Below are 15,110 nucleotides of genomic sequence, written 5' to 3' on the forward strand. Positions count from 1 at the left end.
TTCCTTCAGGTTAGGTCCCTCCTATGTGTCAAATCATAATGTTATTTCACTAGATGGTGTTCCCCTTTTATTTGTCTATAAACTGTAATTTACTAGAAGTAGAGTGAAGGAAAAAAAAGTGTGTTTACCTTCTTCCTTATGGTTTCCCTTGTACAGAACCCAATGCCAACCACATGGCAGGTGCTCAAGGGATGTTTGTTATCTGAATAAATTTGCTTGGTGGCATCACTATATAGGGCACCTTCTAGATATAATATCCTATAGTTCTGTAAACTGAGATGTTAGTGACTCTGCATTTTCTGTTTCTAAAAACTGAGAGAGATAAGGCCTCCCACCACCCAATGATCCAACTTTCTTAGTCTCCTGTTCCCAGCCTAAGCACCATTATTTAGCAGATTCTTGTGTCCATCAGAACTAATAGAAATGATTATCATGATCAATACTGAATCAACTAGAATCAGCTTTAAATCAGGATGCATTCCCTAGAAATCGGATGAAATTTAGTACAGTATGGGACTAGAGACAGGGCTGAGGGTTTCTGGAAAGAGAAAAGTCTGCATTCTAGTACCAGTTCTGTCATTAATGAGGTGACATTGGGCAAGTCCTCTGGCCTCTCTAAACCTTGAATTCATGAATGCCTAATTGAAGAGGTTGCACCAGATAATCTTTAAGGTCTCTTTTGACTCTAAAATGCAGAATTTTAGAATTCTGGCACTTGCTCTTCTTCTCATCATCCTCTAGGCCATTACTGGGTTTAATTAGGAGACCGTATAAAGTATCATAGGACCAACAGGAACTGCTATGAGTAATTATGCTAGGACAAGGGATGGACTCTGAGACGATTCCAGGTACACCAGGATGTGTGGTCACTCTTATTTTAATTGTCTTTCTTGACTGGGCTTGTAGTTGCAGAGAGAAAGCTATTTGGAATTTATGATCAGGGCTCTGATCTGAGATTTCACAGAGGCCACACTCATGGGTTCCTAGAGCAGCTAACGCATGCCACCATCATGCACACGGCACCATCATGCATATGGCACACCTGGTCCCTTCCTGCTTTAAATGGGAAATCTGTGCCCAGAGTTAGCACAGCCTTGCATCCATACCCTGCTGAGTTCATACACTCACCCCAGCCCACCAGTGTTCCATAATTAGCCAGTGAAGCAAATAAATCCCCTTGGGCCAACATGCACAGCTCTTTGCTATCATGATGAAAACTTGGCCATGGAAAAAACAGATATTTGGATGAAATATCTGTTACCCCTAAACACTGGTCACACTGGTCATTATCTTCACCATCATTCTTACCTAGCCTCAAATATGGACAAGCATCTCACATTACAGGTGAACTGCCTGCACTGTATTTGCAAACTTCCTTATTCCCATGGAAGGCAGAACAAATGGAACAAAGTTGGTCTACCTAAGAAGTAGATTGGCAGAGGGAGTCCCCCAGTTCAATCACACTTGGAGTTTTGAACTTGCCTTGCCCTGAGATCTGTAAGAACAGTGACTATTTCTGATGAACACAACACAGTTCCAAAACCATCTGGAAGCTCCCAGTCCCATCTCTTCTTCTAAAGTTAGGCATATCCTGGGGTGGAGCCAAGATGGCCGAATAGGAACAGCTCCGGTCTGCAGCTACCTGCATGAGCGACACAGAAGATGGGTGATTTCTGCATTTCCATTTGAGATACCAGGTTCATCTCACCAGGGAGTGCCAAACAGTGGGTGCAGGACAGTTGGTGCAGTGCACTGTGCACGAGCCAAAGCAGGGTGAGGCATTGCCTCACTCGGGAAGCGCAAGGGGTCAGGGAGTTCCCTTTCCTAGTCAAAGAAAGGGGTAACAGACAGCACCTGGAAAATCGGATCAGTCTCACCCTAATACTGCGCTTTTCCAACGGGCTTGGAAAATGGCACACCAGGAGATGGTGTCCCGCACCTGGCTCAGAGGGTCCTATGCCCACGGAGTCTCACTGATTGCTAGCACAGCAGTCTGAGATCAAACTGCAAGGTGGCAGCGAGGCTGGGGGAGGGGCACCCACCATTGCCCAGGCTTGCTTAGGTAAACAAAGCAGCCAGGAAGCTCGAACTGGGTGGAGCCCACCACAGCTCAAGGAGGCCTGCCTGCCTCTGTAGGCTCCACCTCTGGGGGCAGGGCACAGACAAACAAAAAGTCAGCAGGAACTTCTGCAGACTTAAATGTCCATATCTGACAGCTTTGAAGACAGTAGTGATTCTCCCAGCACACAGCTGGAGATCTGAGAACAAGCAGACTGCCTCCTAAAGTGGGTCCATGACCCCGGAGCAGCCGAACTGGGAGGCACTCCCCAGTAGGGACAGACTGACACCTCACTCAGCCAGGTACTCCTCTGAGACAAAACTTCCAGAGGAACTATCAGACAGCTGAATTTGCGGTCTCACGAAAATCCGCTCTTCTGCAGCCACCGCTGCTGATACCCAGCCAAACAGGGTCTGGAGTGGACCTCTAGTAAACTCCAACAGACCTGCAGCAGAGGGTCCTGTCTGGTAGAAAGAAAACTAACAAACAGAAAGGACATCCACACCAAAAATCCATCTGTACATCACCATCATCAAAGACCAAAAGTAGATAAAACCACAAAGATGGGGAAAAATGAGCGGAAAAACTGGAAACTCTAAAAAGCAGAGCACCTCTCCTCCTCCAAAGGAACACAGTTCCTCATCAGCAACGGAACAAAGCTGGACAGAGAATGACTTTGATGAGTTGAGAGAAGAAGGCTTCAGATGATCAAACTACTCTGAGCTACGGGAGGAAATTCAAAACAATGGCAAAGAAGTTAAAAACTTTGAAAAAAAATTAGATGAATGGATAACTATAATAACCAATGGAGAGAAGGGCTTAAAGGAGCTGATGGAGCTGAAAGCCAAGTTTTGAGAACTATGCGAAGATTGCAGAAGCCTCGGTAGCTGATGCGATCAACTGGAAGAAAGGGTATCAGTGATGGAAGATGAAATGAATGAAATGAAGCTAGAAGGGAAGTTTAGAGAAAAAAGAATAAAAAGAAACAAACAAAGCCTCCAAGAAATATGGGACTATGTGAAAAGACCAAACCTACGTCTGATTGGTGTACCTGAAAGTGATGGGGAGAATGGAACCAAGTTGGAAGACACTCTGCAAGATAATATCCAGGAGAACTTCCCCAATCTAGCAAGGCAGGCCAACATTCAGATTCAGGAAATACAGAGAACGCCACAAAGATAATCCTCGAGAAGAGCAACTCCAAGACACATAATTGTCAGATTCACCAAAGTTGAAATGAAGGAAAAAATGTTAAGGGCGGCCAGAGAGAAAGGTCAGGTTACCCACAAAGGGAAGCCCATCAGACTAACAGCTGATCTCTCGGCAGAAACTCTACAATCCAGAAGAGAGTGGGGGCCAATATTCAACGTTTTTAAGGAAAAGCATTTTCAACCCAGAATTTCATATCCAGCCAAACTAAGCTTCATAAGTGAAGGAGAAATAAAATACTTTACAGACAAGCAAATGCTGAGTGAATTCGTCACCACCAGGCCTGCCCTAAAAGAGCTCCTGAAGGAAGCACTAAACATGGAAAGGAACAACCGGTACCAGCCCCTGCAAAAACATGCCAAATTGTAAAGACCATCGAGGCTAGGAAGAAACTGCATCAATTAACGAGCAAAATAACCAATTAACATCATAATGACAGGATCAAATTCACACATAACAATATTAACTTTAAATGCAAATGGGCCAAATGCTCCATTAAAAGACACAGACTGGCAAATTGGATAAGGAGTCAAGACCCATCAGTGCCCTGTATTCAGGAAACCCGTCTCACGTGCAGAGACACACATAGACTCAAAATAAAGGGATGGAGGACGATCTATCAAGCAAATGGAAAACAAAAAAAGGCAGGGGTTGCAATCCTAGTCTCTGATAAAATAGACTTTAAACCAACAAAGATCAAAAGAGACAAAGAAGGCCATTACATAATGGTAAAGGGATCAATTCAACAAGAAAAGCTAACTATCCTAAATATATATGCACTCAACACAGGAGCACCCAGATTCATAAAGTAAGTCCTGAGTGACCTACAAAGGAAATTAAACTCCCACACAATAATAGTGGGAGATTTTAACACCCCATTGTCAACATTAGACAGATCAATGAGACAGAAAGTTAACAAGGATATCCAGGAATTGAACTCAGCTCTGCACAGAGTGGACCTAATAGACATCTACAGAACTCTCCATGCCAAATCAACAGAATATACATTTTTTTCAGCACCACACCACACCTATTCCAAAATTGACCACATAGTTGGAAGTAAAGCTCTCCTCAGCAAATGTAAAAGAACAGAAATTATAACAAACTGTCTCTCAGACCACAGTGCAATCAAACTAGAACTCAGGATTAAGAAACTCACTCAAAACCGCTCAACTACATGGAAACTGAACAACCTGCTCCTGAATGACTACTGGGTACATAATGAAGTGAAGGCAGAAATAAAGATGTTCTTTGAAACCAATGACAACAAAGACACAACATACCAGAATCTCTGGGACACATTCAAAGCAGTGTGTAGAGGGAAATTTATAGCACTAAATGCCCACAAGAGAAAGCAGGAAAGATCCAAAATTGACACCCTAACATCACAATTAAAAGAACTAGAAAAGCAAGAGCAAACACATTCAAAAGCTAGCAGAAGGCTAGAAATAACTAAAATCAGAGCAGAACTGAAGGAAATAGAGACACAAAAAACCCTTCAAAAAATTAATGAATCCAGGAGCTGGTTTTTTGGAAATGATCAACAAAATTGATAGACCGCTAGCAAGACTAATAAAGAAGAAAACAGAGAAGAATCAAATAGATGCAATAAAAAATGATAAAGGGGATATCACCACGGATCCCACAGAAATACAATCTACCATCAGAGAATACTACAAACACCTCTACGCAAATAAACTAGAAAATCTAGAAGAAATGGATAAATTCCTCGACAAATACACCCTCCCAAGACTAAACCAGGAAGAAGTTGAATCTCTGAATAGACCAATAACAGGCTCTGAAATTGTGGCAATAATCAATAGCTTACCAACCAAAAACAGTCCAGGACCTGATGGATTCACAGCCGAATTCTACCAGAGGTACAAGGAGGAACTGGTACCATTCCTTCTGAAACTATTCCAATCAATAGAAAAAGAGAGAATCCTCCCTAACACATTTTATGAGGCCAGCATCATCCTGATACCAAAGCCTGGCAGAGACACAACCAAAAAAGAGAATTTTAGACCAATATCCTTGATGAACATCGATGCAAAAATCCTCAATAAAATACTGGCAAACCGAATCCAGCAGCACATCAAAAAGCTTATACAACATGATCAAGTGGGCTTCATCCCTGGGATGCAAGGCTGGTTCAACATACACAAATCAATAAATGTAATCCAGCATATAAACAGAACCAAAGACAAAAACCACATGATTATCTCAATAGATGCAGAAAAGGCCTTTGACAAAATTCAACAACCCTTCATGCTAAAAACTCTCAATAAATTAGGTATTGATGGGACGTATCTCAAAATAATAAGAGCTATCTATAACAGACCCACAGCCAATATCATACTGAATGGGCAAAAACTGGAAGCATACCCTTTGAAAACTGGTACAAGACAGGGATGCCCTATCTCACCACTCCTATTCAACATAGTGCTGGAAGTTCTGGCCAAGGCAGTCAGGCAGGAGAAGGAAATAAAGCGTATTCAATTAGGAAAAGAGGAAGTCAAATTGTCCCTATTTGCAGATGACATGATTGTATATCTAGAAAACCCCATTGTCTCAGCCCAAAATCTCCTTAAGCTGATTAGCAACTTCAGCAAAGTCTCAGGATACAAAATCAATGTACAAAAATCACAAGCATTCTTGTACACCAATCACAGACAAACAGAGAGCCAAATCATGAGTGAACTCCCATTCACAATTGCTTCAAAGAGAATAAAATACCTAGGAATCCAACTTACAAGGAATATGAAGGACCTCTTCAAGGAGAACTACAAACCACTGCTCAATGAAATAAAAGAGGATACAAACAAATGGAAGAACATTCCATGCTCATGGGTTGGAAGAATCAATATCGTGAAAATGACCATACTGCCCAAGGTAATTTATAGATTCAATGCCATCCCCATCAAGCTACCAATGACTTTCTTCACAGAATTGGAAAAAACTAAAGTTCGTATGGAACCATAAGGAGCCCTCATCACCAAGTCAATCCTAAGCCAAAAGAACAAAGCTAGAGGCATCACGCTACCTGACTTCAAACTATATTACAAGGCCATAGTAACCAAAACAGCATAGTACTGGTACCACAACAGAGACATAGATCAATGGAACAGAACAGAGCCCTCAGAAATAATGCTGCATATCTACAACTATCTGATCTTTGACAAACCTGACAAAAGCAAGAAATGGGGAAAGGATTCCCTATTTAATAAATGGTGCTGGGAAAACTGTCCAGCTGTATGTAGAAAGCTGAAACTGGATGCCTTCCTTATACCTTATACAAAAATTAATTCAAGATGGATTAAAGACTTACATGTTAGACCTAAAACCATAAAAACCCTAGAAGAAAACCTGGGCAATACCATTCAGGACATAGGTGTGGGCAAGGACTTCATGTCTAAAACACTAAAAGCAATGGCAACAAAAGCCAAAATTGACAAATGGGATCTAATTAAACTAAAGAGCTTCTGCACAGCAAAAGAAACTACCATCAGAGTGAACAGGCAACCTACAAAATGGGAGAAAATTTTCGCAACCTACTCATCTGACAAAGGGCTAATATCCAGAATCTACAATGAACTCAAACAAATTTACAAGAAGAAAACAAACAACCCCATCAAAAAGTGGGCAAAGGACATGAACAGACACTTCTCAAAAGAAGACATTTATGCAGCCAAAAAACACATGAAAAAATGCTTATCATCACTGGCCATCAGAGAAATGCAAATCAAAACCACAATGAGATACCATCTCACACCAGTTAGAATGGCCATCATTCAAAAGTCAGGAAACAACAGGTGATGGAGAGGATGTGGAGAAATAGGAACACTTTTACACTGTTGGTGGGACTGTAAACTAGTTCAACCATTGTGGAAGTCAGTGTGGCGATTCCTCAGGGATCTAGAACTAGAAATACCATTTGACCCAGCCATCCCATTACTGGGTATATACTCAAGGGACTATAAATCATGCTGCTATAAAGACACATGCACACGTATGTTTATTGTGGCACTATTCACAATAGCAAAGACTTGGAACCAACCCAAATGTCCAACAACGATAGATTGGATTAAGAAAATGTGGCACATATACACCATGGAATAGTATGCAGCCATAAAAAAATGATGAGTCCATGTCCTTTGTAGGGACGTGGATGAAACTGGAAAACATCATTCTCAGTAAACTATCACAGGGACAAAAAACCAAACACCGCATGTTCTCACTCATCGGTGGGAATTGAACAATGAGAACTCATGGACACAGGAAGGGGAACATCACACTCCGGGGACTGTTGTGGGGTGGGGGGACGGGGGAGGGACAGCATTAGGAGATATACCTAATGCTAAATGACGAGTTAATGGGTGCAGCAAACCAACATGGCACATGGATACATATGTAACAAACCTGCACATTGTGCACATGTACCCTAAAACCTAAAGTATAATAATGATAAAAAAATAAATAAATAAGTTAGGAATATCCTTGTTTCACAGAGGCAATCCCAGACCAAACCCAGTACTCATCATTAGCTTTTCAGGTTTGCAAAGGAAGTTGCCTCTTCTTTGCGTATACCTGGACATGTGCTATTTCTAGGTACATCTGGGGGACAGCCTTTGACAAGGTATAAGGAGAGTCTCAGCTGAAATTGCAGGTTTGCCTATAAAAAGGTTAAAAAGAGCCTGTTACTGCCCAGGGCCAGTGGCTCAGGCTCACCATGTGGAGTGGAGAGAGAGAAGATAGTGACTCTATCTTGACCCTCACTAATTCCCACAAGAGGCTGCTGAAAACATCCTTGTGCTGCTAAATTGTATCACATGGAATGACCAGGGCTGACCTGACATCAAAGCTCTGTAGAATTGCTGTGGTCCAGAGAGCACGAGAGCCTGAGTGGCAGGGCAGAGAGGTCAGAGATAGGACTGTAAACTCAAACGGGCTTTGGGGATTGTGCAGCCTGTCATGAGCCTGGCCCTTGTTGATTTCTTAGGTTGCTGTGGGCAGATGATCATCGCTATCATTACTTTGGATGTCAGGACATTGAGATACACCAGGCAGTCTGATGCAACTGGCTTTCCCAGGGCAGAAGCATTTGCCAGGAAAGTGGAAACAGGGAAAGGGACCGGAACATTGAGTAAATCAGGAAATGGCACTGACCAAGGGACAGAGAGGCCAGAGCCACTTTACCCCCTCATTTCATGTTCTAAATTCTCATCCAATTTTTTTTCCTCAACTTCAAACCTTGTGGCATTTTCACCAATTGATCAACAACTGCCTTTATCAGACTCCTTAAATCTCTGCCTCACTGCAAAAAGTGCCAGGGGAATGCTTTTCTCTTCTGTTATTTAGGTGAGGATTCTCACAGCATGGAGGGATCTCACAGAGTAATGAGATGCCAGCAGCATGCCGAGCCAATATGCCCATAAATGCAAGGGCCAGGTCCTTAATCCAGCCATGAGGAAGGTCAAAGATCCCTGTATACAAGCCAGAGAAGGGATTCTGTACAACTAGAACTGAGTCGCAAACCACCTTCCAGAGCAGCCCCTGGGGAAAAGCAGAGGTCAAAAAGCAGTATGGAAGTGAAAAGCTCACTTACTGAAAGAAGACTTTGTCCTTGTCCCATATTTGATGTGTGAAATGTACCCATTAGTAACCAGGCCTGTGGCTCCCAGAGCTGGTGAGCCATCAGCCAGTATCATCAAAAGAGACTTTTCAGAGTTCTATGCCAGCAATATGGCATCACGGAAAGAACAGGGCTTAGAAGTCAGATGGCTCTCTGATGAACCTGATGACCTCTTGTACTCTCTTCCACTGTAGGCTCTAGAATAAAATGAGCTTCATGCCAAGTAAACATGGCATGTGGATAGATATCTACACAGGGGTCACAAAATTAAATTCTACAGGGATAAGGCAGGAATGTCAATGTGTGGGCCTGACCTATGAGAGATAAAATAGGAGACTGATATGCACCTAAAGGAGGCAGCTTCAGTTCAGTGTCCATGGTGGTTGCTATGAAGGAATATGCTAGAATCCAAAGACATCTCATTACCCTACTACGGCACATTCTTCTTTTGGGTTGCGAGGGGTAAGGGGTTCCTACACTGTGAAAGCAAAAGTGCACATCTCTATGGCATGGAACCGGCCTGAGTGTGAACTCTAGTTCACATTGTTTGCCTCATTGTACCCAAAGCACAAATCACAATCCTTTTCCTTTTTAGATTTAAATAGTTACACTTCATTCATACACCTCTGCCGATCCATTTTTTTTTCTTTTCGTCTTGTGTGCTGTAGCTTGCTCCAAAGTTATAGCAGTCGAGTCAGAGTAGACTTGGTTAATTTTCTTATCCCATCACCTCCTGAAAGCTGTTCAAATCTACAGAGTGTGACCATCACCTCCTCTTTCCCTTGTGTCTCCTTCTATCCTCACCTTACCCGATCCTCCCAAATTCTGCAACTGCTTTTCAAGATACTGTCTCCTCTCCAGACCCCCACCACTGCAGCTTCAAACCATGGTCTCGGCAGTATTATTAAGAGAAATCACCAAAGCCCGGTTGCCTGAGGGCTCCTTATCTGAACTCTAGCTCCTAGTGGGAGAAGTGTAGGCCTAAGATGAATTATTCAAGTACATCTTGTATCTTTGACCCTGGTGAGCGTTAAGTCAGGTACTTGGAGGGATAACAGCAACTTGGCACTGAAGAAAAGCTCTCTGGTTGAATCCTTGACTGAAGCAGAAACCTATTCTCTGTGTGCTGTTTATTCGGGAGAGGAGTTCAAATGTGGCCACAGGTTGGCTCAGGAGTTGTGGCTTTGCCCAGGTTTGCAGCTGAAAACTCAAAACAAAATATAAGGACCTGAAGCCATTTTTCCCAAAGTCTCCCAGTGAGTGGTGGTGGCTTGACCAGGATCGAGGGGCTGGAGCCTTCTTCGTGGCCAGTCCTGCTCCCTGACCACCAGACCACACAGTCCGTGCTTAACGTGTACTCAGCAAACCTCATGCTCCAGGCCTGAAGAAACAGATTTTGCAAAAACAGAGCTCTCTTTGTGAACAATTCAGCAAAAAATCTCTTTCCAGCTGTGAGCTGGGATTCATGTTGCAAATGTTGGTGTTAATTAAAAACATCCACCTTCTACAGTTTCAGCAACAAGGAAAAAGCACCATGCGTGATGTGTTCCTAAGCACTCCCCTCCAAAGCACTTATAAATATGATTTTATTTATGGCATGGGTTGCTAGGGGTTCTGACAGATATTATTATTCCCAATCTTCAGCCCCAGTGAAAGAGTTAGGGCCAAGGAGATGGACGTGAGGGGCCCAAGTTGCCACAGAGCAAAATTAGTATCAGTGGTGGACACAGGAATACTGTTCATTTCCCACAGGACCCACTAAAGATGTTCAACTTTCTCTATTCATATCAGGAATGGTACCTAGCTGAAATCAAATGTTTATCTGTTGAGTCATTAACCATTTTCTTCACATGGCTCTTAGTCCTTCAGACATAAAGAAATGAGGTCTGACAAGGCCAGGGACATTCCACAAAGGATGACACAATATATTCAATGATTGGGATGTTTGATGACTTCCCTATATTCCTGTTATATTTCTCACCTTATTAGGAAATCTTTATCTCCAATGGTCCTGAGCTAGTGAGATCAGAAAGACTAAACTGCATCCCTCTGTTGGGTTGGTTGCCTCTGGTTGGTTGATTTGTCCTGCTTTAATACATGATCCAGGCAAGAAAGAATCAAGCCAAAGCCACAGCATTATGAATGAAATTCTTTGTTTTTAATTTCACACAGTTTAAAATACAATATGAAATCAGGCTACAGTATATAAAAAACTCTCCAGCAAAATGATGTGCCAGCATCAGCTACTAAAATAAACAAACAAAAAACTCCGCCATAAGAATTTTTTTGCATTTAAAAAAAAAAAAAAAAAACATCGACACTCACATCGCTACATCTCTAAGCTACCTCAGTTCTGATTTTTAAAAAGCACCTGCTTTTCCTTTTTTTCATCTTGCTTCTAAATTTTCAGCTTTTAAAAAATATAAATTATATGAAAATACAAGTTGGAAAATAGTCAAACACAATATAACATCTTTTTCATCCCTATACTTCTCAGCTTAAAAAAATGTATTCTTAAAAAAAAAAGTTCAATAACTGAGGCAGTATTCCTGATAATTTTATTTCAATATATATATTTTATATATGTATATGTATACATATATTTATGGTTCCTTGAAACTTCTTTGGAATGTAGGTAAGAGTTCAACAAATTTATATAGACCCCAACAGAGTAAGCAGCATGCACAGCATGACTAGAAGAGAGAAGGTGTATTTCTCACCATGAAGGTTAGGCAGGTTAATGCTCTAAAACCCAGAGTGTTCATCTCCAAAGTGAGGAAAAGCACATCTGATCTTTGAATGCTACCTCCAATCCCCACAGCCACAAAATCAGGGCTCTATGTAGGGAAGTCCCTCTCCAGAACAGAGAAGGAAACAAAAGTGACTCTGAACCCTAAAGCCAAAACCGACAAAGGTTAAGGCATCTCTGGGAAAATAAGGGTTTCACCCAGCTAGACCAGATTTGCCCATCCTTCCTCTGAAGTTAACATGTGTTTTTAAAAAGCATAAACGCAACATTTCCAGTGTATAAACCACCCACCACTCTTCCTGGGATGGTCTCTGGCCTTTGGACAAAGGAGAAAAAACATCTGGCCAGATCGACAAAGCTGTCTTAACTAATACACTATCTACAAATCTTGAAAATGGTGGACCTAGAGAGAAAGGGAATTTTAGCAAACAAGCGGGTGGAGGAGCACTAGGAGGCACTTTCTTATATCTTATCTGCTATATGAACTGCAGGAGTTATACTCACAGAAGGAGAGTTTCCAACATAAATTTAATAGGAACGGTGGATGATTTGAGAAAGTGATTTTATGCCTGGTTGCAAACAGCAAGCAATAATCGATACCCGGCCCTGGTTCTACTCTTACCCATTATTGAAATTGGAAAGACTTACCTAGAAATCTCAGGTATTATTTCAGCTGCAGTTTTGCATGTCTGCAAACACACACACACACACAACATTCACACGCATGCACACATTCACACACACACACACCTTTTGCCAGTGCCCAACAAAAATCACATAATCTAAGAGAAAACAATGTAGTCCAAACAGTTCCACCCAACACTCCCTGAGCAGCTCCTAAAATATGTTGAGAGCTTCATTAAGGCACCTGCATCCAAAAGATCAAAATAACACAGCTGGGATAATTCTGCCTTTGCTTTCCATATGGATGCTCCAATTCATCAGTATGGGGACACTCATGAATCACAGAGCTATGTTCCTGATAATTCTGGGTCTGCAAGAGGATCTGGGAGTAAGTAAGAATCAATTTTCTTAAAGATATGCTAGAAAGTAGTTAGTACTTCCAATTTCTCATCCAAATCCCAAAAAGGGCCAGCCCTGAGAAGCTTACCTGAAATATTTCTTTCCTTCTCTCACGGAAGTCCATAAAAGCCACCCCTCCTCCTCATCCTTTCAACTGGGCAACTATAGAGTGAGGGAGATTCTAATTGTATCAGGCACTTTTCCTCACTAGTTAGATGTTGACTTTTCCTCTAAAGCTCCATTTTCAGATTCCCCCTCACAACCAGCAGAAAGATGACTACCTTGTTTGACTATGTTTGTATTTAAACCTTGGGGGAACTAAAAATCTATTCAAATCTCATGGACAACCTTATTTTCCTCACTGAACCTCCTTCCTTTGTTTCCTTTGCCTTTAAGTCATTCCTCTCTTCTGGAATTAACCTTCACTTACCCTGTGCCAAGACATCAGACCCAAGCAAGAGGCCCTAGCATCACCTGTGCCATTCATTTTGCATACACAGTCTCACCTGACATCCTACCGGACTAATTTAAATTCTTCAAAGGAAAGCCTTGCACTTCTCTTCCAAAGACAGCCAAGTCACATTTTATTGAAATGCTCTCTTAATTTCCGTCACTTCTAAAACTCAGCAGCAAATCTAAACTCTTCAACTTAGGTCGTGTCTCAAGTTACTCTTTCACTCACCAATCAGAAAGCCGTACATTTCTCTCTACTGAATAACAGAGTTGGGGGTGAGGGCGTGCAAAAAATGGAGGATTCTTGGAAAATAAGACATAAAAGAAAAATTACAGAGTGTTAGTTTGGAATGACATGCATTCAGGACTTATTTCTTAGGACCTGAGGGGTAATGCCCATGCATACAGCTTTTATTCCAAGTCATCTATGCTACAGATATAGGACTAAGAAAGAACCAAGTCAATCTTCCTCCTTCGATCTCCTTTCCATGACTTCAACAGTGCTCCTACGTTTACTGTCATCCAACACCAGGGATGCAAAATACATTCAGTTCAAAGACTTAATGCTTCTTAGCTCAACATTAAGTCCAAACCCCGAGAATCCACTAATAACAAGTAAGTAAAGGGATGTGCTAATATTTTTTTAATTGTAGATGACATTCACACACATAATTCCCCTGTACCCAAATCAGCATTAATTGTCCTTCTTATATAAGTCCCATGAATCTGGGGTCCCTGATCTCAGTGAGAGCGTTTTGCTTTTCCAATGGGGTCTATATAAACAGTTTTCTTTCACTGTGACAGAATCCTCAGCCAGCAAATAAAAACAAACTTACATGATATTGCAATACTGAGACCACCTTAGAGCTTAAGACGATTTTTAAGAAAAAAAAATACTGGCACAAAATTTAATAAAATAAATTTTAACACAACAACAGTTTTGGCCCCTCCCCACTGAAGTCCATCTTTGTTTCAAAACTAGAGTGATAGGTAAATAGTTCTCAGATTTTCAGTGCATCCCCCCCCCGCAAAACATGTTTCATCCCACCCACCTCTTTTTTGCCCTCCCAGACCTAAAAACAGAAGCAAATTAATTACCTTACATCAGTTTCATGAGTTCTGATGTGACAATGTCTCTTGCTAATGGGTCCACCACTCAAGACACTTTTTCATGGATGATTTTTAAAAATGATTGGACACATTAGTCTCTTTCTCTCTTAAGCCAGAGCCTTCAAGCTTCTGAGAAGACCCTTCTCCCTCTCCTGAAAATTTGCTCAAGAATTTCTGGTCCCACCCACCCCACAAGTCCTGGCTTTCCTTTCCCAACTGCGCACAATTGATTACAGCTGCAACTGACTTAGCTCCCACCCCTGAAGGTAAAAAATGAGTTCTGGAAAATAAAAAATAGAATAACAATTCAAAATTCAGAGTCCAACCAACGCGGCTGTCCTTGGAAGGTCTCAGCAGGGTTTCCCCAGCCCCTTCAGTGCCATCACTCGTCGGCATCTGGCTTGACGTCCAGCATGGCATGCAGCTCCTCAGGGGTGTACCCCAGCAGGCTCTGCAGGTCACACACAAAGCGGTACACGTAGCGTTTCCCCGCTGTCTTGTGGATGATGTTTTTGTCGTAATAGTAGCGTAGGCCACGGCTCAGTTTCTCATAATTCATCTTAGGTTTGTTTTTCCTCTTTCCCCATCTCCTGGCCACCTGAAATTTAAAAAGAAAAATAAAGGAGGAGTAGGCAAAAATCTACAAGACAGGCCAAATATATATGTTTCTATGCCTATGCTATACCCATTCATGGTGACCCATGATGCTCAAGGAAGATGATTTGAGATTCATGTAGATATAGAAAAAATCTTTCTGGCCTATCTCCTGAATTCCATTTTTCATGGGTTGGGCAAGGATGGGAGTCACGATGATTCTTTAAGTTGATGAAAACACACTGACCCTGAACTAGGATTAAATATGTGACTTTAAAAAA

The 15,110-nt window shown here is 41.8% G+C and overlaps 1 protein-coding gene across 4 annotated transcripts in view; it reads right to left on the reverse strand.

Annotated features, from left to right (window-relative positions):
* Positions 1-11,036: 11,036 nt before the first annotated feature.
* Positions 11,037-15,110, reverse strand: part of ETS1 (ETS proto-oncogene 1, transcription factor) — a 128,957-nt gene continuing 124,883 nt past the window's right edge. For all 4 annotated transcript variants that reach the window (XM_032167870.1, XM_058446770.1, XM_032167871.2 and 1 more), the window contains one exon: positions 11,037-14,833. In XM_032167870.1, the coding sequence (XP_032023761.1) occupies positions 14,618-14,833 (216 nt within the window). In that variant the 3' untranslated portion in view covers positions 11,037-14,617. The remainder of the gene's footprint in view (positions 14,834-15,110) is intronic.

Source organism: Hylobates moloch, unplaced genomic scaffold (assembly GCF_009828535.3).
Source record: "Hylobates moloch isolate HMO894 unplaced genomic scaffold, HMol_V3 SCAFFOLD_11, whole genome shotgun sequence".
In the NCBI taxonomy this organism is placed as follows: Eukaryota; Metazoa; Chordata; class Mammalia; order Primates; family Hylobatidae; genus Hylobates; species Hylobates moloch.